General features: G+C 42.3%; 1 protein-coding gene across 2 annotated transcripts in view; it reads right to left on the bottom strand.

The window, feature by feature from the left end:
• Nucleotides 1–27,101, bottom strand: part of SNX7 (sorting nexin 7) — a 152,704-nt gene that overhangs the window by 31,692 nt on the left and 93,911 nt on the right. For both annotated transcript variants that reach the window (XM_040359982.1, XM_040359983.1), the window contains exon 7: nucleotides 22,623–22,709. In XM_040359982.1, the coding sequence (XP_040215916.1) occupies nucleotides 22,623–22,709 (87 nt within the window). The remainder of the gene's footprint in view (nucleotides 1–22,622; nucleotides 22,710–27,101) is intronic.

The raw sequence follows: 27,101 nt of genomic DNA, 5'->3' as shown, positions 1-27,101 counted from the left end.
CAGGAATTTCTGGCCAACTTTATGGGTGCGCGTTATACACGGGAGCGCGCTATACCCCAATAAATACGTTATATGGCGGAAATGTATTAGAGAAAATGATCGTCATACAAACAGGGCTTAAAGGAACACTAAAGGCAAAGTTTTTTTTTTAAATAACAAACATGTTATACTTACCTCCACTGTGCAGCTCGTTTTGCACAGAGTGTCCCCTAACCCTGTCTTCTGGGGTCCTTCGGCGGCTGTCTTGGCTCCTCCTCGCAAAAGCTTTCCGCCTTCATGCGAGCGAGCATGGAGGAAAGCTTTTGCGAGCACGCTCCCGTGATACAGCGGCGGGCATAGCCGCCGACTGTGTCACTCGGCCCCGCCCCCCGGCGTGCCACGTCATCCGCTGTGATTGACAGCAGCGCCAGCCAATGGCTGCGCTGCTATCAATCCATCCAGCCTAGCCAATAAACGGCCAGGCTGGCAACCGAAGAGGATCACGTGGATGCGCACGAGACTTTCGAGGGGTCAGGTAAGTAAAACGGGGTTCGGGGGGGGGCGGTACCATCAGATATTTTGTCACCTTATTGCATAGGATGCATTAAGGTGAAAAAACATTTACCTTTACAACCCATTTAAGGAAATAAACTGTAGCAGATCTACGGTGAATGAATAATACAGGAAATATTCCAGACATAGAACACTAGGACCCCTAGTGGCCGAAGAGAGTTAAATGCGCTCGTGTAGCGCCATTGCCGAAGCGCATTGCAGGCGCTTCGGCAGTGGTGCCCATTCATTTCAATCGGCAGGGGTGGTTTAGGAGCGGTGTATACACCGCTCCTCCACTGCCCCAAAGATGCCGTTTGCAAAACTTTTTAACATCCTGTTAGCGCAGCGCCGTAGTGGGGGGGCAGGGGAGGAATTTATCAGGCACTATTTTTAGCCCTTTAGCGCCTGAAAAACGCCTCAGTGTGAAAAGGGTCTTACAAAGGATGATCTATTTAAAAAAAAAAAAAAAAAAAAAAAAAAGGTCTTAAAGCCCCTTCACACTGCTAGCATGGCCGAGTTAGCGGTAAAGCGCTGCTAGTTTTAGCATCTATTTACTGGCGCTGTGCAGGTGCATTGGCAGCACTTCCCATTGATTTCAATAGGCAGGGGAGGTTTAGGAGCAGTGTATACACCGCTCCAGTACCGCCACAAGGATGCTGCTTGCAGGACTTTTTTTCAGGGCTTTGAAGGCGCTATTTTTAGCGCTAAAATGCCTGAAAAGCGCCTTCAGTGTGAAAGGGGTCTTACTGCACAACAAACAATCATGCGTTAAACTGGAGAATTACTAACTGAATGTGATTGGCTACTACTGGCAACACTTCCGATTTCCTGGGATGCATTTATAAAAGGTTGAGTCAGGATAAGAGCCCAAACATTTCCTTCCACTCTATATATTGTTATCCAAATAATGAACAATGCTTAACATGCTATTGCACGTTTTACCATTTTGTTAAGTAAAAAATTTACAAAATCTTACATCACAGGAAAGCACATGAATGCCTAATTTTACACAATTATAAAAACTGCCCCTTGCAGCTCCTACTAGAAGATACTTGGGGATGCAAAGATAGGTTTTATAAATGCAGGACTGGTCCACAATTTTTCTGCTTGCCACTTACCAATCTATGCAGTGACACAGGCAGATTAGAAATAATGGACTGGAAAAGGGGGCTGGGAGTGAAATTCTAGCTTTTAGCCCCTTGAATCTTGCATTCACGCATCTGAAATACCGATTGCCCAAATATCCCTCAAATGGCATGCATGTGGGTTCTGCAACCCAATGGGAGACTTAAGGCTGCTGTCATGAGCTCTAGACACTCTGGCCCGGATTCTCAAACGAGTTACGCCCGCGTATCTCCAGATACGCCGTCGTAACTCCGAGTCCGAGCTGTCGTATCTATGCGCCCGATTCTTAGAATTAGTTACGCATCGATTTGTATTAGATCCAACCGGCGTAAGTCTCTTACGCCGTCGTATCTTAACTGCATATTTACGCTGGCCGCTAGGGGCGTGTACGCAGATTTACGCCTAGAAATATGTAAATCAGCTAGATACGCAAATTCACAAACATATGCCCGGCCGACGCAGTACAGATACGCTGTTTACGTTAGGCTTTTCCTGGCTTAAAGTTACCCCTGCTATATGAGGTGTAGATGCGTCATACCAATGTTAAGTATGAACGTCGTTCCCGCATCAAATTTTTAAAATTTTACGTAGTTTGCGCAAGTCGTTTTTGAATAGGGCTGGGCTTCATTTACGTTCATGTCGAAAGCATTGGCTTCTTGCGGGTTCATTTGGAGCATGCGCACTGGGATACTTTCACGGATGGCGCATGCGCCGTTCGTAAAAAGCGTAATTTACGTGGGGTCACATAAAATTTACATAACACACGCCCACATCTACCACATTTGAATTAGGCGGGCTTACGCCGCCCTATTTACGCTACGCCGCCGCAACTTTCGTTTCAGAATACGGCACTTGCCTGTAAAAGTTGCGGAGCGTAACGTAAATAGGATACGTTACGCCCGTACAAAGATACGCACAAAGATACGGGCCTCTAAGTTTAAATGATTCATTGAGATGAAGAGGTGGAAGATTGGTCGCAGATGCTTACAAACCTGGTATAGCAGGCAGCTGAATATGTCCAAGGCAATGTGGGCCAGCAGCAAAGATAAATAGTGGAGTTCCACATGTCACTTGCAGTCAGGAACAGAAATAGGCTAGTGCTTTGTCGACGTTGAATAGTGAGGAAAGCGAGTTTTCCAAGACATGGTCACACCTGGGACTGTGCCACAGCTCTGGACCTGGAAAGCACTCCATGTCTAACACAGTACACTCTGATCTAAAAAGCGCTACAATTCAAAACCCTGTGTCTAAAGTCTCATTCATTCAAAGCTGGCCCTGCAGTTGTCCAATTACAGCACTACAAATGCGGGCTAAGAAAAGCAGGAATTTAATAATAAAAAAAAAAAAATTATATATATATATATATATATATATATATATATATTAGGGCTGCTACTGATTAAAATTTTTGTGTTCGATTAATCGTTTTTTTTTTTAATCGACTAATTTCGATTAATTAACGCACATACAGATACAACTACTTTTAGCTGATCTCCTTGCATTGCAACTCTGCATTAGTCAGTGGTAAATGTGGTATACACTATATACAATCACTCGACACTAGTTAGTTTCCACAATCAATGACTTCCCCCCCCCATACCGTAATATCCACATCTGCCCCCAAACCGTAATATCCACATCTCCCCCCCCCCCATACTGTAATATCCATATATCCCCCCCATACTGCAAGAATATACACATCTGCCCCCTATACTGTAATATACACATCTGCCCCCCATACTGTAATATACACATCTGCCCCCCATACTGTAATATACACATCTGCCCCCATGCTGTAATATACACATCTGCCTCCCATACTGCAAGAATATACACATCTGCCCCCATGTGTACATTACAGCATGGGGGCAGATGTGTATATTCTTACAGTATGGGGGCAGATGTGTATATTCTTGCAGTATGGGGGCAGATGTGTATATTCTTGCAGTATGGGGGCAGATGTGTATATTCTTGCAGTATGGGGGCAGATGTGTATATTCTTGCAGTATGGGGGCAGATGTGTATATTACAGCATCTGCCCCCATGCTTTTATACACACACATCTGCCCCCATGCTTTTATACACACACATCTGCCCCCATGCTTTTATACACACACATCTGCCCCCATGCTTTTATACACACATCTGCCCCCATGCTTTTATATACACATCTGCCCCCATGCTTATACACATCTGCCCCCATGCTTATACACATCTGCCCCCATGCTTATACACATCTGCCCCCATGCTTATACACATCTGCCCCCATGCTTATACACATCTGCCCCCATGCTTATAGTCTTATACACATCTGCCCCCATGCTTTACATAAACACATATGCCCCCATGCTTTAATATAAAGAATGGTTTGTTGTCCTCTCTTACCTACATCAGGCAGACCCGTCGGCAGAGAGGCTGATGGACACGTGTGCGCGGGAACATAATACAAGCAGGGTGGGCGGGTGATGATGATGTCAGCGCGCCGCTACTTGGTTGCCGCCGGGTGGACCAAGATGGCTCCGGAGCTAGGCCGAAGCCGCGGCCTTTCCTATCGGCAAGACCGCGGAGCTCACTCCGCGGTTCGTCGATCAAAATTATTTTAGTCGATCAAAGAAATTAACGATTAATCGAACAATTAATCGTTAATTTCCGCAGCCCTAATATATATATATATATATATATATATATATATATATATATATATATATATATATATATATATATATATATATAAATAAATAAGCTAGTAAAAAGGATTTACTTTTCTCAGCAGATTAGAGAAAGGGCATCCATTCATCTTGAATGAGGGCAAAACGCTGGGAGTAGGAAGGGCACTGTGCTGGCTCATAATTTTATCTGTCCAACAGTGTCCAATTCTCCTGTGAGCAGACTGCTAACAGGACTATATACAAATGCCTGTGCCCCTTACTCTTCTCGCAAGAAAAACAATTATAGTTGCATACTATAGTTAAAATATTAACAATCCCTTTCATTTAATGCATTGACTTTGACAGTTCTCCAGCAGAGAGTTTGCAAAAGTCACATGCTCTGCTTTATTTAGCCCCTAAAGTCTAACATCAGCCCCCCGTGAATGTAGTAGACATACAATGCCTTGCAAAAGTATTCACCCCCCCCCCCTTGGCTTTTTACCTATTTTGTTACCCACATGTTACCCACATGCCAATTATTGGAATAAAAAGGCTGTAATGTATGTATTACACCTTTGTTATGAAGTCCACAAAAAACTCTGGTGGAACCAATTACCTTCAGAAGTCACACAATTAGTGAAATGATGTCCACCTGTGTGCAATCTAATGTCAGGTGTCAGATCTGTCATTACATATACACACACCTTTTTGAAAGGCCCCAGAGGCTGCAACACCCAAGCAAGAGGCACCACTAACCAAACACCATGAAGACCAAGGAACTCTCCAGACAAGTAAGGGACAATGTTGTTAAGAAGTACAAGTCAGGGTTAGGTTATAAAAAAAAAATATCCAAATCTTTGATGATCCCTAGGAGCACCATCAAATCTATCATAACCAAACGAAAAGAACATGGCACAACAAACCTGCCAAGAGACGGCTGCGCAACAAAACTCACGGACCGGGAAAGGAGGGCATTAATCAGAGGCAGCACAGAGACCCAAGGTAACCCTGGAGGAGCTGAAAGTTCCACAGCAGAGACTTGAGTATCTGTACATAGGACAACAGTAAACCGTACGCTCCATAGAGTTGGGCTTTATGACAGAGTGGCCAGAAGAAAGCCATTACTTTCAGCAAAAAACAAAATGGCACGTTTTGAATTTGCAAAAAGGCATATGGGAGACTCCCAAAATATATAGAGGAAGGTGCTCTGGTCTGAGGAGACTAAAATTTTACTTTTTGGCCATCAAAGTAAATGCTATGTCTGGCGCAAACCCAACACACATCACATCACATTACCCAAAGATCACCATCTCCACAGTGAAACATGGTGTTGGCAGCATCATGCTGCGAGGATGTTTTTTAGCAGCTGGGACTGGGAAACTGGTCAGAGTTGAGGGAAAGCTGGAAGGTGCTGAATACAGGGATATTCGTGAGCAAACCCTGTACCACTCTGTGTATGATTTGAGGCTAGGATAGAGGTTTGCCTTCCAGCAAGACAATGACCCCCAACACACTGCTAAAGCAACACTTGAGTGGTTTAAGGGGAAACATATAAATGTGTTGGAATGGCCTAGTCAAAGCCCAGACCTCAATCCAATAGAAAATCTGTGGTCAGACTTAAAGATTGCTGTTCACAAGCGCAAACCATCCAACTTGAAGGAGCTGGAGCAGTTTTGCCAGGGGAAAGTGACAAATCTTACCACTGGGATTTTTGCCAAGTCAGAGACATCCAAAGCGACTTGGAGCTGCGATGGCTACAAAAGGCGGCTCTACAAAGTATTGACTTTAGGGGGGGGGGTGAATAGTTATGCACATTAACTTTTTCTGTTATTTGTCGTTTGCTTCACAATAAAAAAATAAATCTTCAAAGTTGTGGGCATGTTCTGTAAATTAAAGATGCAAATACTCCAACAATCCTTGTTAATTCCAGGTTGTGAGGCAACAAAACAGGAAAAATGCCAAGGGGGCAGGGCCGTTTGAAGGAATTTGGGGGCCCCAAGCAAAATGGACATGGAGGCCCCCGCACGCAACCCCCCCCCCATGTTCTTTTTACTTCCTCCGGCCCCCTCCTCCCTCCCTATGTTCTTTTTATGCCCCCCTCCAGTTCCCACTCTGTACCCCCATGCACATCTGCCCCCCCCACAGCAGTTCCCACTCTGTCCCCCCCCCCACACACACACACACACCTGTCTCCGCCCACACCAGTTCCCACTCTGTACCACACACACAATCTGCCCCCACACTGTAACCCCCCCTCCCTACACACACATATCTGCCCCCCCCCCCCACACACACACACACGCAAACCAGTTCCCCCTCTGTACACAGTGCAATGTAAACTTGACAGCAGAGTACATTTTATAATTTCTTGTGACAGCGTGCAGGCTGCAGCACTGAGCCTCCTGACTGTGCTTCTTTTGTGTACCTGAGCCAGCGGGGGTGAAGTCTTTACTGAAGGAGAACGGCGCTGCTGCCCGTCTGTCTACTCCTCTGACAACAGATCCCTGAGCAGCCAGGAGGAGGGGGGGAATCGGACATCGCGGAAAGCATGCGGCTTGCATGCAGGGCTTCCATCTCACCCGCCCTGGCCGGTTCAACTTCCACCACCAATCATCATGCAGCACTTCCGGCTAGCTGCTGTCCCAGCTCTCTCCCCTGTGACATCACTGGTTACTAGACGCCAAGTGGGGTGGCCCTAGAAACCAGTCCAGGAAATGCAGTGGCTGACAGGCTGTGTTCTCCATTTAACTGCCTGGGACCAGGGACAGACATAGGCACCCTAAGCGGCTGCACAGCGGCGCGGTAAGGGCCCGTCCTGCTGGGGCCCCTGGCCAGCTCGGGGCAGCAAGCAGTTGCTTGCTTTGCATGTCTTGTTCCGACGGGCCTGCAAGGGGGTGAATACTTTTGCAAGGCACTTTAGCTAGGCATTGTAGACCTACAAATGTGAACCGAACCAGACCTATAAGGTTTCTAAGGGAACAGAGGTAAAGTATCACCTTGTGATACAGATTTTAGTCTTCAAATCTATCCCTGTCAAGCCTCCCTGGATAATGGGTCCAGGATGTACTGTAGGGTTCCCATTCTTGTCTCCTGTTACTCAAATAAAGCGTCAACTTCCGTGGGTAACTGGACAGCAGGGGAGGGGCTTAATCCAGCTTTGAGAAGAACTTTAACCCCCTTTACAAACCATCTGATCCATGTACAACATCTTATACCACTTATAGCAAGACAAATAGGTCAGCAAGGTTTAACAAAGAAGCAGATGCATCACATTGATATGATCATTTACATTAAGCCTATTGCTTCCCGAGGTACAATATACAGGGTCTTAAAAAAGTATTCATACCCCTTGACATTTTTAACATTTTTATCATGCTACAACCAAAAACTTAAGTGTCTTTTATTGTTAGTTTATGTGATAGACCAACACAAAGCTGCACATAATTGTGAATTGGAAATAAAATGATAAATGGTTTATTTTTTTTTACAAATAAATATCTAAAAAGTGTGGTGTGCATTTGTATTCAGCGCCCTTTATTCTGATACCCTTAACTAAAATCTAGTTGAACCAATTGCCTTCAGAAGTCTACTAATTAGTAAATAGAGTCCACCTGTGTGTAATTTAATTTCAGTATAAATACAGCGGTTCTGTGAATCCCTCGGAGGATTGTTAGAGAACATTAGTGAACAAACAGCATTGTGAAGGCAAAGGAAAAACACCAGACAGGTCAGGGATAAAGTTGTGGAGAAGTTTAAAGCAGGGTTATGTTAATAAAAAAAATCCCAAGCTTTGAACATTTTACAGAGCACTGTTCAATCCATCATCCAAAAATAAAAAATAATAGTATGGCACAAGTGCAAACCTAGCATTAATCAGAGCAGCAGCCAAGAGGCCCATGGTAACTCTGGAGGAGCTGCAGAGATCCACAGCTCAGGTGGGATAATCTATCCACAGGACAACTATTAGTCGTGCACTCCACAAATCTGGCCTTTATGGAAGTGTGGCAAGAAAAAAGCCATTGTTGAAAGAAAGCCATAAGAAGTCCCGTTTGCAGATTGAGAAAAGTCATGTGGGGGACACAGCAAACATATGGAAAAAGGTGCTCTGGTCAGATGAGACCAAAATTTTACTTTTTGGCCTAAAAGCAAAACGCTATATATGTGGTAGAAAACTAACACTGAACATCACCCTGAACACACCATTCCCACCGTGAAACATGGGGGTGGAAGCATTATGTTGTGGGGATGCTTTTCTTCAGCAGGGATAGGGAAGCTGGTCAGAGTTGATGGGAAGATGGATGGAGCAAAAAACAGGGCAATCTTAGAAGAAAACTTTGACTCTGCAATTGACTTCAGACTGGGGCGGAGGTTCACCTTCCAGCATGACAACAACCCTAAACATACAGCCAGAGCTACAATGAAATGTTTAGATCAAAGGTCTCCAAACTGTGGCCCGAGGGCCAGATGCGGCCCTTTGCTAGCCTTTATCCGTCCCTTAGTGCACAATTCCTCCCACTGACACCAACAATGGGGCACTATGTTTTCCACTGATACCAACGATGGGATACTATACCTCCTACTAATACCAATCATGGGGCACTGCTCCTCCTACTGACCACCAACCCCAAAGCCATATTTATTCTCACTGATGTTGGGCTCAGCACATTTTCTACCCCTGCTGGCCACAATACGGCCCTCCTAAAGTCTGAAGGACAGTAGACTGGCCCTTTGTTTGAAAAAGTTTGGAGACCCCTGGTTCAGATCAAAGCATATGCATGTGTTAGAATGGCCAAGTCAAAGTCCAGACCTAAATCCAAATGAGAATCTGAGGCAAAACTTAAAAAATGCTGTTCACATCACTCTCAGCTGAGGGGAGTGGCCAGTGATGGATGTGTCCTGCTGAAGCTCTGTCCTTCTCGGCTCTTAACGGCTCTCACAGACGCTCGAATGGCAGGGTAACTACAAAATAATATACACCATATCACTCCCTAGAGCCCAGGGATCAAAACAATATGGTTTTTGGAGTAACCCGTGGAAAAACCGCAGCTAAAACCCTCAAAGAAAAGCCACTCAAAGGGAATATGAAAATGGCACTGTCAAATTCTCCTCAGGCAGTCAAACCCTGCTCTGACAAGAAACAACAGCACTTATCACAGGATTCCTTTGATACTGATGATGAACACAGTGCCATAAGCCAGTCAAAACAAACTGATACATTACAACCCAAAATATTGAAACAAATAGAGAAAATGTTTCAAAAAGCTTTGAAAGTGTCCTCTGAACAAATTACTGAGACTCTGACTAAAGAAATCAGAGACATATGTCAGCGCACTGCTGACCTTGAATACAGGATGGATGATATTGAAACAAGCATAGCAACCCATGACAATGAATTTGAAATGCTAAAAGAAGAAAATGCAGCAATGCAAGCCCGTTTGGAGGATTTTGAGAACCGAGCTCGCCGCTCAAATCTTCGTATAAGAGGTATACCAGAGTCAATCATTGACCTCCAATCATCTATGACAGCCCTCTTTCAAGAACTAACACCAGCAATTCCTATAGAAAGATTGGAAATGGATAGAATCCACAGAGCTTTAGGGCCACGCAAAGCTGATGGCCCCCCTCGCGATATAATTGCTAAGTTCCACTTTTTCCGCACCAAAGATCAAATTGTGGCTGCAGCTAGACTGAAAGAATCTCTTACTTTCCAAGGACATACTTACCAAATTTTTGCTGATTTATCTCCCATAACAGTAGCTAAACGTCGTGAGATGAAACCTTTGCTCCTAAATCTCCAACTCCACCACATCCCATATCAATGGGGGTTTCCATTTTCAATTAAGTTCACTTATCAAGGAGCCAAATACTCCAGCAAAAACACTACAGAACTAAAGAACACGCTGCAAAAACTTCAGCTTTATAATAAGTCATCTGCAAATACGCGACGCCGTGCCCTTTCTGACTCTCCTCCACATTCATCAATCCCTGAACCTGATGGAAACAGACAGGCTACCCCAAAGAGAGGCCGTTTCAATCCTCCAGTTTCTGACCAGCAGGACACAATGGACTGACTTGACTGAGTAACTCACTTTGTGTCTCCTCCAAACTCCATGGTTAATTTAGCCATGCCTTAATTCATTCACATTTTTCCTACCCATAAGAAGATAAGTATCAGTACACTTAAAATCATTCTGCCAAATCGCCTTGTTATACCCTCATAAGTCTCTCTTCATTGTAACATCCTGTCTCTCCCCCTTCTCCTATAACTACCTCTACCCCCTCCCCCACCCCCTTCCTTCCCTCCCCTTCATACACTATGCAGAGACAGAAGTTGTATCTCCAAGGCTTTGTGTATTTATACTAATATTCTTGTTATTAACCCTATTTCTTTCCTACAGAGTGAATACTTAATTATTTTCCACACTTACAGCAGCCCTGAGGTTTATCAATCCTATGATCATAATAGAATTGAAATATGCAATTTCTAGTTTTAAAATTTATAAGGTTAATTGTTTATCTTATGTTCTTAATTGTGGAAAAACTAGTCACTGGTTAAATACATGTTTGTAGCTGGTTACCTTGCCAAGTTTGGTTGTCTTAGTTTAATATGTTTTTTTTTTTCCTTATTCTTGAATAAATTTTAACCGTTGAGAAGCCGAGAAGAGGTCACTGCTCCTCTCATTTTTCTGTCCTAGGACTCTCCCTCACTGTAGTTACAGTGTAGGGGGCCTCCTCAGACAGACTTTGTGCCTCTGAGCTCCTGTCATTTTTGAGCTCAGAAAGCCTACTTTTTATTTCTTGCTATGGATTTCAACCATCTCAATCTAATTAGATTACTGTCTATCATCTCCTTTTTTTTTCTTCTATCCTATTTTTCTTATTCTTTCTCCATTTTCCTCCCTTACTCCGGGTTTTGTCGAATACCACAATTTACATTTGATGTGTACTGTTAAATTTTTCTAAAAACTCTTATATGGCTCCATTGAATGTACTTACCCTAAATACACAAGGTCTAAACATACCTCATAAACGTACTAAAGTTTTCAGGTCACTTTCAGCATCAAAAGCACACATAGTCTGCCTCCAGGAGACTCATTTCACTGAATCCTCCACCCCTAAATATTTTGGTGCAAGCTACCCCCAGGTTTATACAGCCTCAGCCAAGTCCAAACACAGAGGAGTGTTAATAGCATTTCACCGAACTACACCCTTTTCCCTAGAATCCGAAATCAAGGATCCAGAAGGTCGCTACCTCATACTTATAGGCAACCTATGCGATATCCCAATAACAGTAGTCTCATATTACGCACCCAACAAAAGACCAACATCATTTTTATCCCACCTTCTTCGAGTTATTGATACACATAAAGTAGGTACACTCCTGATTTGTGGAGATTCCAATCAAACAATTTATCCCTATTTAGATAAATCACCATTACCCCCTACATCTAATTCTCAATCTAGATCATTTCAGAGACTCCTTCAACAACATTCATTAACAGATTCTTGGCGTGAAATTAACCCATCCAAACGTCAATACTCCTTCTATTCTCACCCTCACAAATCCTTTTCCCGTATTGATCACATTTTAATTTCTATTTGTATGTCCCCTGAATTGCTCACCTCATATATCAAACCCTATACATGGACCGATCATTGCGCTATAATTTCCACCTTTAACTCATTACTTCCAAAAGCACAAGACTCAACGTGGCAAATAAACAACTCTCTCTTATCACACCCTTCACTCTCTCAAGACCTAGAAAATGCCCTAAAAGAATACTTAAAAAATAATAAATCCTCAGATATATCCCCACTAACACTATGGGAAGCGCATAAGCCTGTCCTTAGAGGGTATTGCTTACGTCAAGCATCACATCAAAAGAAAGAAAAGAAAAAACTGCAACAAAAACTTGAAACTGAATTTAACAATTGTCATAATAAATTCCAATCTAGCCCTACACCGCAGAATAAAACACAACTCGAGAAAGCTAGCTTAAATCTAGACCTATTTTTATCCGAATCTGTAGATAAAACTCTTCGTAAATCCAAACAAAAATACTACTTCCAAGCCAATAAACCTGGCACTCTCCTTGCACGTGCACTTAAAAAACTAAACAACCCATCCAAACCAATCCGACTGAAAATCTCCCATGATAAATATACAAGTAATCCAGTCAATATCCTTCATACCTTCCACAAACATCTCACCTCCTTGTATAAAAAAGAAGGCTCTTTCGACCAATCCTCAGCAGAAACTTTTTTTTCTCAAATAAAACTCCCTACTCTATCCCAAAGTCATTATGAAAGCCTTGAAAGCCCCATCACTCCCATTGAAATTGAACAAGCAATCAAATGCCTCAAACCTAATAAGCGTCCGGGACCAGATGGGTTTTCAGCCCTTTACTATAAAAAATTCTCACATATATTAACTCCCATGATGTTAGAAGCATTCAACTCCATCATTAATAACCAATCATTCAGATCTGAAACTCTAACAGCAATTATATCTATGATTCCTAAGCCACAATCTGATGACTCTTCCTGTGCTAATTTTAGACCTATATCGCTCTTAAATCTAGATATAAAATTATTAGCAAAAGTGATTGCAACCCGATTGAATAGCATAATAGGTACCTTAATAAGTAACGACCAGGTTGGTTTTATCCCAATGCGCCAAGCAACTGATAATGTTCGTAGGGCCTTGTTGCTGATCCAAGCAGCCAAAAAAAGAAGAATCCCTATGTGTCTACTGTCACTAGACATCAAAAAAGCCTTTGACACGGTAACGTGGCCCTACCTACATTTCACTTTACAAAGATGGGGCTTTGGCCCACATTTCCTTAGTTGGGTCACATCTTTATATAATAACCCAAAGGCATACATCAAGTATGCAGGGTATAAATCAGCTATGTTCAATATTAACAGAGGCACTCGCCAGGGGTGCCCCCTCTCCCCACTGTTATTTGCCTTACTAATCGAACCCCTAGCTCAAGCTATTAGAAAAAATCCATCAATTAAAGGTATAGAACTGGCTGGCCACCATCATAAACTCTGCTTATTTGCTGATGATATTTTAATTTTCATGTCCTCCCCCCATATTACAGCTCCCAACGTTATAAACAAACTTGACCATTTTGCCCATATATCTGGATTAAAAATAAACATGCAAAAATCTATAGCTTTAAACGTTTCTTTGCCCCCAGATATACTTCAACAAGCGAAGATATCCCTCCCTTTTACATGGTCTGCGACACATCTCTCATATCTAGGTATTGTACTTACCCCTGATCTAAAAGATATTTTCTCCGCCAACTACCCCCCACTGTTACGGAAAATTTCAAATTATTTAAAGCAATGGTCCACTCTCCCCTTATCTTGGTTAGGTAAAATAAATGTTATAAAAATGACTATATTACCCAAAATTTTATATCTCTTTAGAGTTTTACCCATTCCTATTCCAGCCTACTTCCTCAGAAACCTACAACGAAAAACACAATCATTTATATGGAGCACTTTAAAATCTCGAATCTCTCCACACACCCTATACCTCCCTAAACTTAAAGGAGGTTTAGGTTTCCCAAACTTTGCCACTTATTTTCATGCTGCGCAAATAGCAAATATTCCCAAATACCATGTAAGCCACGAAATTCCACTATGGGTAGTAATTGAAACCATTGATAGCGACCCAATCTCTATACCAAATCTCATATGGTCCACCTCCTCTAACCACAAAATAATCGACAATAAGATTACAAAACATACAATCACTATTTGGGAAAGATTTAAAATGACCCAGGGTTTACAATCCCCACATGTACCCCTTATATCTTTTATGAGAAACTCAAAGTTTTACCCAGCCCTCACATTTCCTAGAACCTTCACAAGATGGATTTCAGCGGGTCTAACACAATGTTGTGACTTTTTAAAACCTGCCTCATTTAAAACATTTCCAGAAATACGTGAAAGTCATAAACTTCCGGCATCAGAAATTTTTCGCTATTCACAAATTAAAAAATTTTTTGCACCATATTTACAAGGTATAAATAATTTGAGTGACATGACGCAGTTTGAACGAATATGTAAACGAGATCCTCATTCAAGAGGACTCATTTCAATACTATATAGCCAACTAAGTACTAAGCTTACCGCAAAATTACCTTCATATGCTGAAAAATGGATGAACGACCTTGGTTTCAATATAGATATATCTACCTGGAATAAAGTATGGTCAAATACTAAAACGTCCTCCCAAAATATACTTGCTATGGAAACAAATTATAAAGTTCTCATGTACTGGTATTTGGTTCCTGTTAGAATAGCAAAATTTGCTCCCCATTATTCCCCGCTTTGTTTTCGCGGCTGTGGTGATCCGGGAACACATTTACATATTTTCTGGGAGTGCCCTGTTACAAAAAATTACTGGAAAGAAATATTCCTCATGATTTCAGCAGTTTTCAAGAAATCCATTACTCCTGATCCAACTACCGCACTCCTAAATTTAAAACCGGATTGTATTTCCTATGCTCAATTTAAACTGTTCCTACAAATCACCACAGCCGCAAAGCAAACCATCTCCAAAGCTTGGAAAACAGCTACGCTTCTAGTTTCTGAAACCAGAAATAGAGTACATCAAGCCATGCTCCACTCAAAATCAGAAGCCATAACCAATGATTCCATAGACATATATGAAACAATATGGAACCCATGGGTGACCTATACTATCTCATCTAACCCAGATGATTCTCTATTGAGACCTTGGTAGGATATTGTAAGCCAGTAACATTCTGGATACAGTCCCTCTATATTATTACTATCTCTATTATGTAACGATCCCGGAGCCTTTCCTCTATCCTGTACTGCCTTTCCTATCCTATTGTTTTCATCACTTTCCACTTTTTATACTCCACATTCTGTCCTTTTTCTTTCTTTTATCTCTCACTTCTTAAAATATATAGCTCAAGCTATCTCATTATATAAAATGGTAAATGTGAATATGTAAATACGATATCTAATTTTGCTCCTATTGTTTTAATATTTAACATGAATAAGATCCTTCTCCCCCCTATTTCGGCCAGTTTTTGAACCGATTCATTGCTAAAATACAATTACTCAATAGCTATAGTTCATATCATAATTATATCCAGTTCCATTTATATCACAATATTCTATAATATTTTATATGAGTTCAAATGCAATAGACTAACATGATTGGTTTGACTATAACCTGCTTTAATGATTCCTTTAATATTCCTCATAGGATCTACAAATATTTATTGGATTTGTCTATGTTTCAAATACTCTCTTATTACATGATACCATTTTTATTTTTCTGTAATCTTTTATTGTCAATTGTATCTACTGTTTTCTCTTTACTTTAAACCCAATAAACTAATTTGACAAAAAAAAAAAAAAAAAAAAGTTGCAAAAAAAAAAAAAAAAAAATGCTGTTCACAGACTCTCTCCATCCAATCTGACAGAACTTGAGCTATTTTGAAAATATTTCCACTCTCTAGATATGCAAAGCTGGTAGTGACATCCCCAAAAAGACTTGCGGCTGTAATTGCAGCGAAAGGTGGTTCTATAAATTGATTCAGGGGGGCTGAATACAAATGCATGCCACACTTTACACATTTTTTGATTTTAATTGAAAACCCTTTATCATTTTCCTTCTACATCACAATTATGTGCCACTTTGTGTTGGTCTATCACATAAAGTCCCAATAAAATACATTTACATTTTTGGCTGTAACATGACAAAATGTGAAAAGTTTCAAGGGGTATGAATACTTTTTCAAGGCACTGTATCTAAAAATTCAAAAACCACAAAAACGCCTTCAAAATTAGAATAGCAAAAGAAGCCTGCATAATAGAACCTAAAGGCCCCTTTCACATTGAGGCGCTGCTATACCGCATGAAAAAACCTGCCCTGTAGTGTTCAATGTGAAAGCCCGAAGGCTTTCACACTGAAGAGGTGCGCTAGCAGGAGCGCTCCAAAAGTCCTGCTAGCCGCATCTTTACCGCGGTATAGGAGCGGTGTGTTCACCGCTCCTATACCACGCCTTCCCATTGAAATCAATGGGAAAGCGCGGTAATACCCGCTAGCGCCCGAATATCGCGGTAAATACAACGGTATAGCCGCGCTACAAATAGCGCGGCTATACCGTCACCGCGGCTGCACGCCTCAATGTGAAAGCAGCCTAAGTCTCATCAAAATAATTTTGGGTTAGGGCCAATTTCTGCCTTAATTACTACAGGGAGACCACAGGCAACACTGGTAACTAGTTTGTTCTTTTGTTTGCTTTTACGCTTTAAATATTTTTTGTAACAGAACATTAACCACTTAACAACTGCCCTATAGACGAAATACGTCTACAAGGCGGTTGCTTAACTCTGGGAGGGCGTCAATGTACGTCCTCCCAGAATCGCGCCCCCGCGCGCCCTGTGGGGCGCGCACACGGGAATCTCCGTGACCGCCGGGTCCTCCGGACCCGGCTGATCACGGTAAATCGCCGTTGATAGCGGCGGTTTACCACGTGATCGCTCCGTCCAATGACAGAGCGATCACTAGTAAACAAACCGGCGTCATGTGATGACGCCGGTTCCTCCCTCTCCTCTCTGTACCGAACGGTACAGTGTGAGAGAGGAGAGGGGAGAGAGCGGAAGCAGCAGCAGCTGCTGCTGCGGGCTGGATCTGTGACACATGCAGTCACAGATCCAGCCATCCATCCCTCCCTGTGCAATACTCTGCAATGCCCCCATACTCTGCAATGGCCCCATACTCTGCAATGCCCCAAAATACCCTGCAATGCCCCAAAATACCCCGCAATGCCCCACAATACTCTGCAATACCCCACAATACCCTGCAACGTCGTCTAAGGGGATTTTTAAGTAGCGAAGTTTGGCGCCATTCCACGAGCGTGTGCAATTTTGAAGGGTGACATGTTGGGTATCTATTTACTCGGCGTAACTTCATCTTTCACATTTATGCAAAAGAATGAAGAAAAAAATTGGTCTGGTTATTAAGTGGGTTTACGTGCCCAGTGGTCAAGTGGTTAAGATCACCCGGAGAAAAAAGTTAAAAAATTCATATCCCTAGCCTTATGAATTAAGGGAAAGATATTCAACAAGTGAATTACAATCTCTGTCACTTACGTCTAAGGAGATGCAACCTGGATGAGCTCTTATTTGAAGTTTCTGTGAATAGAAGTTTATTTGATGTTTTTTGATCCCTTACTCCCAAATCTTCAGCTGCCCTCTATGAATACATATCTTTTATTGATGTGTGTTACTCTGTGCTTTGCTTTATGTAATTGCTTCCCTGGCTGGCTCATTAATTAGCTGTGGTAGTCAATCTCCAGATGTTGTCCAGAGGCTTTAACCTAGCATTCTCTGCTACTTTAAAATAACATTCTTACGTGACCAACATTTGAGGTTTGGAAGCAATACACCTGCTGAGATAACCTTGCATAAGATGAGAAGAAATAGGTTTCTGGATTTATTTATTTTACTATATTGATGTCAAAGTAATTAAGCTGCCTTTAGTTATTTTTATTAATTACCGACAGGGAAAAGTAAACTCTGTGTTTTATTATTATGATGGAACGCATAAAAAAGAAAAAGGAAAGTGCATCAAGAGTGTGCTACCAGTCTATTTAAAATGATTGAATTAAAGGACGAAATTGAAGGACAAGTTCTGCAATTAACAATATCCCACTGCTTCTGCCCCCCACATAAGTACACAGCTGAACCATCATTCCCCCACAGTTTACTTAAAGGGGTTGTAAAGATTAGTTTTTAATTTTATAAATAGGTTACTTTAAGCTAGTGCATTGTTGGATCACTTACCTTTTCCTTCAATTTCCCTTCTAAAATGTTTTTTTTTTTTGTCTGAATTTCTCACTTCCCGTTTTTCCTCAGTAAACTTGCCCCCATCATCCGAGCCGTTCTGGCTGGGGGTTAGTCAGCATGCTCGCCCCCTCCCTTGGGACTACACAGCGTCTCCCCACAGGGATGTAGTCCCAAGGGAGGGGTCGAGCACGCTGACTAACCCCCAGCCAGAATGGCTCGGATGATGGGGGCAAGCTTACTGAGGAAAAACAGGAAGTGAGAAATTCAGACAAAGAAAAAAAAACACATTTAGAAGGGAAATCGAAGGAAAAGGTAAGTGAACGAACAATGCACTATCTTAAAGGAACCTATTTAGAAAATAAAAAAAATAACCTTTACAACCCCTTTAACACCAACAATAGAGGCCTCCCGCACTGTCTACATTTCTAACTAGTAAACATCTAGTGCCAGGCTGTACAATGCTTTAGCAGTACAGTCCATTATATTCAAGAATATGGAACATTACTGCACAGGTTAAAATTTTAGCCCTAGATTTTTATCAGCTGGAATGTAAAAAATTGGGGAGGCTGCTGCTGTTGGAGGAAATAAGCAAGCACTTGTGCAAGTTTGAAGAGGGGTGTGGCATGGCTTAGTTTCATATATTCAGGGGGTAAATTTTGGTCCTTTAGCATAGTCCACTCTGCCACGCGATAATACGATGCAGTCCTAAAGGGCCTTTTGGAAGGTTATACAGAGAAAAAAACAAAAGCTTTGGTAAGGTTTAGATCCTTAAGGAGTAGGAACAAGAACGAGTGCATCCAATACCGAAAGTACTCATCTCATACAAGAAATTTCCAACTTGCTGAAAAATCTTAAGAGAAGTAGGACCAAAGCTGTTTTGGACCTACTTTTACTGCGAGTCCCAGGAGTGCACTTCGTTCTGCAGTCCTGTAACCCATATTATGCCGAAAGCAAGTTTAAGTCTGCTGTTGGCTGACATCACTCCGCCTACCCAGGCTCTGGATCAATCTTGAATTTAATGCCAGGTTCCACCCAGACCAGCAGCTGACTCAGCCTCTCAGTGTGCTGCCGAGAGCTTGAGCCAGCTGCCCCGTCCCCCTTCACAGCCTAGGACTCCAGTGAGCACTGGGGGGTGCAGAGCAAAGAGCCAGTGAATTACAGTCACTCGTTCTCTTCTCACTGAAGACCAAGAACTGTCGTCTTTGATTGCTCGGCTCTCGGTCTTAAAAGGGGGGGGTACAGATGCAGCATCAAACTGCATCCACCTAGATGAGTATAAATGTTTATTTTTTTAATTCCCATACTTCCCTTTTAATGTGTCTGGCCTGTTCTACTACAAAGAAGTTGCGAACACAAGTTGTGTAATTCATGTGACGAAGTGGAAAAAAATCACATTTTCTACAGGAAAGAAAGAAGACTCCCAAAAACATTTTCCGGAAGGCCATCCAAAATATAATCAATGCCTCACACCCCTAATATTTACAAAACTACACTACCATATCACTGAATGGTAATAACAGAGATTCCATGTTAAGTAAAGAAAAGATAATGGAACAATTTCAGGTGGAGGTAAAATACTGATTCATAGATAACAGTATGTGATGTCGGATTCATGTTGATAATGGAGTCCTACATCTCTGGTAAGAGTCCATCTTGCATAAGGTGGTTGATCATGTGGTGGGTTTTGACCATTTGTATCTTCAGACCACAATTTTATGAACTATTTTTTATTTTATTTTTTGTTCGTATCTTTTGCTACCATCATTCATTATATATGGACTTTGCTCACTTTAAGCTCTGCACTATTTTTAGGAGTGCAAGAGTTAGTTGCTCACTAGGTCAAGAAGATTACAGAAGAAGCAGTTTCTCCCAACGGATATCTCACTCCAGCCGGCTCCAGTGCTCTCTTCCTCTGCCACAAGGTCTGGTCTGTGGGCAGAGCCTCAGTATCAAGTACAATACAAGGATATTAACCCTGTATTGTACATTACGGGGGCTAGAGTTTGATCAGAGTTGGTTGAAGCTTACAGAGCAGATGCAAGGGACCGGTCGGTTGCAGTGCTGGAGGGACCATGCTGAAGCAAGGAATGGGGTATGTATTTACACCTTAATTCTCTGCCCCTAAACTAAATGAACAATTAAACCTTACAATCAATGGGGTGTCCCACTGCAAGGGTCAATGGATGTTTACATTTTCCTAGAATTGGGCTTTAAAACAAGTCATCAGTGACCTCTATAACTGGCTGTACTGTGAAGCAATTCAAGTTCACAGCAAAAACCTTAAAAGCGATTTTAAAGCTTTGTTTCCCCCCCTTTAAATAACACACATTATACTTGCCTTCCCTGTGCAAGTGTTTTGCACAGAGCGGCCCCGATCCTCCTGTTCTGGGGTCCCCCCATGGCACTCCTGGCTCCTCCTCTTATCAAGTGCCCCCACAGAGAGCCGCATTCCATGGAAGCCACTTGTGCAGGCTCGTTCCCAAGTCCTGCTGCTGCGTCCATTGACAGACAGCAGGACTCGGCGCCGCTCCCCCATGTCACTGGATTTGATTGACAGCAGCGGGGGCTAATGACTCTTGCTGCTATAAATCTATCCAATGAGGACCCGAGACAGCGGCTGCAGCTGCTGTGCTCCTCTATCGATGGAACTATCGGGTTCAAGTAATAAAAAAAGGGGGGGGGGGGCTTGCTGCAGTACAAAAGATTTCACAACCCCTTTAAAGTAGGGGCTCAGTATGTTTTTAATCACTTAGGGCTCTTTCACACAGAGCGGATCCGTATTGATCGGCTCCGTTAGCCCGTTTGGCTCAGCGGGGATTCCTCCGTTAATCCCCGCTGAGCTGTCGGCTGACAGGGCGGTCCCCGCACACAGTGCAGAGACCGCCCTGTCTCTCCCCCGCTCTCCCATATGGGGAATCGGATGAATACGGACCGTCTGTCCGTATTCATCTGATCCGATTCGATCCGTCAGACGGAAGAAAAATAGGATTTTCTTCCGTCTGAAAAACCGGATCCTGACGGATGCAGGTGATTGCGGACGTTAGCGGATGCTCCATCCGCTAACTGCTGTGATCCCATAGGGAACCATTGTAAGTCCGTAAACGGACTTATGAAAAGCGGACCGTTCGTCCGCTGGTGTGAAAGGGCCCTTACTGTAGAAACATCTGCTGTGTGTTTACATTAGAAAGCTGGTAGGCTTCCAAGAGTCTGCTAGCTTTCATAGAAAAAAAATGGAGGAGCTGAGATTTCAGTGCCTCTGTTGTGAACTTTGAAGAGAGGTATCTTCACACTTTCTGAGGAAGTATTTACCAGTGCTTTTACTCTTGAGAAAACGAGAAAAAATAACAATTCTGGGCACAAGTTTAGCTCATTTTAGCTGGGTTGTATGGTCTTAGAATAGCATTAAGGCTTCATTCACACTCAAATTAATGCGTTTCAGCTTTTCCAAATGCAGTATAAATCATCTGAGTTGCATAAATAACTTTTATGCCACCCAGATTACCTTTTGCTGTTTTAAAGAAGGTTTAGCTGCATTTTGGCGCATTTACATGCATTGACACAAAAGTTTAGCCATATCTAGAATTCCATTTTCTCTAAAAGCAGCCAACAGTGACTGCATCTAAACACAGTCGGAATGGCATCACTGAAAAATCATTACTTCTATTCATGGGCATTTAGAAATATCCTCACTGCATATAAATGCAGGTTTGACAGTGCCGGTGAGACCTAGGATCTCTGTGAACTGATTCACTTGCGCATAGAATTGCATGCTACCCGTGTTTTAAAAAGCATTTAAAATAATATATGTGACTCCAAGAATTAATAGTATGTACCGTATATACTCGAGTATAAGCCAAGTTTTTCAGCACATGCCCCCCTCGGCTTATACTCCTTTTTGCGCCTGATCTCCCGGACTTTGGGGACCCGGTACCGGCTGGCCGTAGCTTCCCTGGACCCCAAACTTGGCACACATATAACCCCACTCTTCCTTCTCTATACGTGTGCAAAGTGTGTTGTCCAGGGGACCTACGGCTGGGGAGCACCAATTTTTCAAAGTCGGGCACCCCTTCCATAGACTACGATGTTAAACGGTAATTTCTCCGGTAACTTTGGAGACCCGGTACCGGCCGGCTGTAGGTCCCGTGGACCCAAAACACACATGTAGCCCCAGTTCTCATCTACATGTGTACAAAGTTTGCTGTCTGGGGAACCTACAGCCGGGGAGCACCGATTTCTCAAACCTGGGCACCTACTCCCATGTTAAACACAAGTCTAGTCATGGACACAGTGAGGCATGGGCACAGTGAGACATACACATGGACACCCTAGGCTTATACTCGAGTCAATACATTTTCCCATTTTTTTGTGGTAAAATTAGGTGCCTCTGCTATATTCGGGTCAGCTTATACTCAAGTATATACAGTATGCCTTACTTTAGCACTCAAAAGTACACAAATATATACTTACTAGATCTCGATCTGCATTCTTACTGACCAGAGCATCCACTTTGGCATCAAGCTCAGCCTGAATTTGATCCCTTCTTTTCAGTACACCCTTATGTAAAAACAGTAATAACAAAATTAATAAGACCTCTTACAGTGAGAATTTGTTCAATAAATCACAGGATAGTATTTAAATGTTTTTTTACCTTGTTACAAATTCATGATTTTGTTTTAAAAGGATAACCACAATCATTGCTTACAACGGAACTTTATCCATACAATGTCTCAACAATTAACGTTCTTTAATAAAAACATACATTCCACAATAATAATTATGCTACCAAAATTAGTGTGTGATGTAATGTGCCTGCAGCATTGCTCCTGTTCCTTCTTGCCAGATTCTGCCATTTTGTGGAAGCCCAGAGCAGTTGCTTCCTTACCGAGAGCTCTTCCCCTATCCTTGGTCTCAAAAACTATATGTCACTTTCTGTCATTTAAATTAGTGTATTTCCAGCCTTGATATGTCTTGGCTCAGCCAGAGAAAGGCTTTAGAAGCTTTACAGTGCTGAAGTTCATAGCTCTGCTTCCAGGAGAAAAGAGGGAATATCAGGGAGATAAGATACTATTCTTTTAAGCGATTCTAAATTAAACTTTTTTTTAAAAACAAACATGTTATACCTACCTGCTCTGAGCAGCCCAGATCCTTCTCTTCTGGTGTCCCCTACCGGTGCTCTGGGCTCCCCCCCCCTTGTTGATTCCCCCCTATAGCAAGCCACTTACTATGGGGGTACTAGTGCATACTCTCTACCAAGCTTGGCCCTGCTCCTGCTCTCCTCACTGTCTATGATTGACAGCAGCAGGAGAGAGCCATGCACATCTCTGGATCAAAATCAGGCCCAGGCAAGTATACAAGGGGTCTACTGCATGTAGAAGTTTTTTTTTTACCTTAGATAAGTCCAGTCTAAGCTTTTTTGGCTGGGCTTCTCCTCTGGGCCACAGGAGTACAATTCGTTTTGCGCTCCTATGACCCGTTTTTAGCGGAAAGCAGTCAGAAAGCACTCTGCTGATGTCACTGCCATCAGTCGAGGCAATGCGTCATCCCGACTTTCAAGTCTGGATTTGCCAGCTGCCTTGACCGATGGCAGTCTCAGCGAGACACTGAAACGCTGAGATGGCCTCTCCCGGCCCCTCCACAGCTCAGCGCTCCAATGAGCTTGGACTCAGAAGTTCTCCTCTCGGGGATCTGTGGAAATCGATGGCGATGTTCGTGACTCGGTTCTCCGTGCAAAGATGGTGGGGGACATATGCAGCATCCACATAGGTATGAATCTTTAATTTAAAAGCACACACACACAAACATACTTTTAATGCATTACAAAAAAAAAAAACTTGGATCTTTAGAAGTACTTTAACTCTTTTGTGTCTCCCTGGCAGCAGAGTTGTTCCTGTCACCTCTTCTTTTCTCTCCCCCCTAATCTGTCATTCCTTGGCACAGTTTGTATCAATCCTGTTATTTCCTACCCCTCAGCAGCAATAAATATTAAGGTTGTCAGCAGATCGGCCTCTAGTGACTCACTGCTATTGGCACAAGAATATAAGACACCTGAGGCCATGCAGATCAGAGTGAGCCTTGCTGGATTTTTTTTTTATTATTTAGGCGACAATTCTATAAAAGATAAGAATGTTACAAATATTTTATGCCTTAATGACCTATAAATCTAACATCTAATGGAGAGGATAAAAGAACCCCCTCTTAATATACATTAAATACCGCACAAATACCTGCACATTTTTAAACAGAGCAGGAGGGAGAAAGTACACCCATATGGGTGATGGATCTGCGCAGTTCAAGACCCCAAAAAATTGGTCTTTTTGGATTTTAAACAGTATAGTCACTTATTAACATTTTACATAGTTAACTGCAAAGGGGGCAGCATGAATTGATCTATCAGGCCTTGGGGCCCTTTCACACCAACGGACCGTATGTCCGTATTTCATCCATCTGTTTTCGACTGATATAGGGACATACATGTATCCCTATGAGATAGTGGGTGTCAGCGGATGAACATCTGATCTCATCAGTGTCCGCTATGCTCCGATTCGGCAGACGGAGGAAAATCCTATTTTTCCCTCCGTCTGCGGATCGGATGAACACAGACAGGGACCGCCCTGTCATCTGCCGGCTCAGCGGGGATCAACGGAGCGTTCCCCGCTGAGCAAGCGGATAAAAAAGGGCCCTAAATTCCACTTAAACATGTTTACCACCTTCTTTCTTTGCAATAACAAATACGCAGTCCAGCACCTAACACACTCCTACTCAATAATAACAACTCAACACATCTCACATAGAAAATTACTGAACATTTACACTAGATTATGGGAACTGAACCTTTTTCAGGTTTGGACCTATTTGATGTGAAAGGATCTTTCACGATCAGGGACCGGCTGAGTACAACTGCGACATACAGGAGAAGTTTAGCCAAAATAGCTTTCGCCATACTTGTTATATAATTTGCTTTCTAATAGTCAATATAGGTCTATAATAGGAGGCTTTGGATTTTGTCTCGTTTTTTTTTCACAATGGTAGTTATTGGCTAAAAGTAGGCTTAAGATAAAAGTTCAGGAAAAAATACAAAAAAATAAAAACACACACCATGCATTTTAACCAAAGTGGATGAGGCATTGATCTCCATTGATACGATGACACATGCTCTTGCATTATTATAGAGGACTAGGGACAAGCAAGACCCTTTTGGATATAATGGGGGGGACATCATTATTTGAAAGATCTGTCTAAGGGGGATTTATTAATGGATTTTAACATTATGAATACTGAAAATTGCTGGTTTCTCGCTTTGTTTTATAGTCTGCGGTCTGAAAGCTATGACATGTATGCTGCCTGTCTGTTTGAAATGTGGACTCTGTTTAAGATCAGTTTCTCTGTGCCGGACTTGGCCATTTATCTGCTGACTGTTTGTTTCGAAAATTTACACCACTCTAGCATCTGTGTAATAGGTTCTTCTCAATTACATTTTTATTTGCACAATAAAAAATTTACATAAATTGCAAAAAAGTATAAAATATCAAATCAAAAATGTATACATTTGTAACTAATAAACAATTAACCCAAACTATTATAATAGGCTCTTCTGGCCATTTTTAGCAGCCTTTGGCACCGCAGAAGGCGCAAAGTCAAGTTCAACTTTTACAGCATCAGCTGGAATTACTATGTATGCATGCATGCATCTACTGATCATCCCGACATGTGAAGAAGAAGATGACGACCGCAATTATTCTGTTTTAGGCAGCCCATACATTAGTATTTTTTTTCCTTTCAACCAGCGGGCAGAGACTTCCCCACTGTACGAATACACGGATCAGGGCTGCCAGTGTTCTGTCGAGAAGTGCCCGGGTGGAACTGCGCATGCACCACAGAACAGCCGAGTTGACGATCAGCTGTTGTCTCACATTGCTGAGGCACGTTCATGTAGGTGAGGGGCAGATATTTACATGAAGGGGTGGATTTTTAAGTGATGGGCAGTGGTGGGGGTGGAATTTTTATTGATGGCCAAAGAATGCTGCAAAATCTTTATCCAATATAGAAAAAGCTGCCCTTCAATTGACTAAACACACCTGCAAGCGTCTAGAAAGAATAGCAGATAAAGATTTATTTTGCAGATTTGTTTGGCCATCAATAAAAATTCCACCCCCACCACTACCCATCATTTAAAAATCTGCCCCCTTCATGAGCGTGCCTCGGCAAAGCAAGACAACAGCTGATCGTAAACTCAGCTGCTCTGCGGCTCCGTACTGCATGTGTGCAGTTCCACCTGGGCATTTCTCGATAGGGGGCACTTCGACAGGACAGCAGCCAGCTATAGAAGGCGGCACCGATCCATTGGAAAAAACTTGACAGGGCAGTCCTACAGAGGTCAATAGGTAGATTGACTGCTGTACAACAAGCCTGCCCATACATGGATCAAAATTTGTCCGGTTCCTGATAAACCAAATACATTTTGATCCCTGTATGGCTTTAAGCATTTTTTTTACTCATATGTTTAGCTTGAATTGCACAGACTTTATACAGTTAAGACCTCCAAAAACACAACTGCTGTCCTTTCATGTCTATATAATATCATTTTTTTTTTAATAAAAGATATAAAATTTGTAAAAGCACATTAAATGCGTTTTCATTACAAAAAATAAAAAAACCTCAACACTTCAGGACAACCTCCTATAAAAGAGCTGAATTGTGAGGTTATCAAGCTCTATTTGCTTTGGAGCTCTGAAGTAAATAGAATGCATTACCTTTTCTGCACAGAAAGCCGGTTTCCATTAGCTGACCTGCCTTGAGTGGGCACGCGGATACTGCCACTTGTGTACTGTTATTAAAGACAGGTTCTGTAGTTTAAGAGATTAAGGCAAGTAGAAGGCTGGTCATTATACTCCAGTCCATTTTGTGTCAAAAGAAAACCAGGTAAAATTGGGCTTATGCACGAGTCTG

The sequence above is a fragment of the Rana temporaria genome, chromosome 7 (genome assembly GCF_905171775.1).
Source record: "Rana temporaria chromosome 7, aRanTem1.1, whole genome shotgun sequence".
NCBI classification, from domain to species: Eukaryota; Metazoa; Chordata; class Amphibia; order Anura; family Ranidae; genus Rana; species Rana temporaria.
Note: the sequence above shows the minus strand (reverse complement) of the source record. Positions and strands in the feature narration are given on the sequence as shown.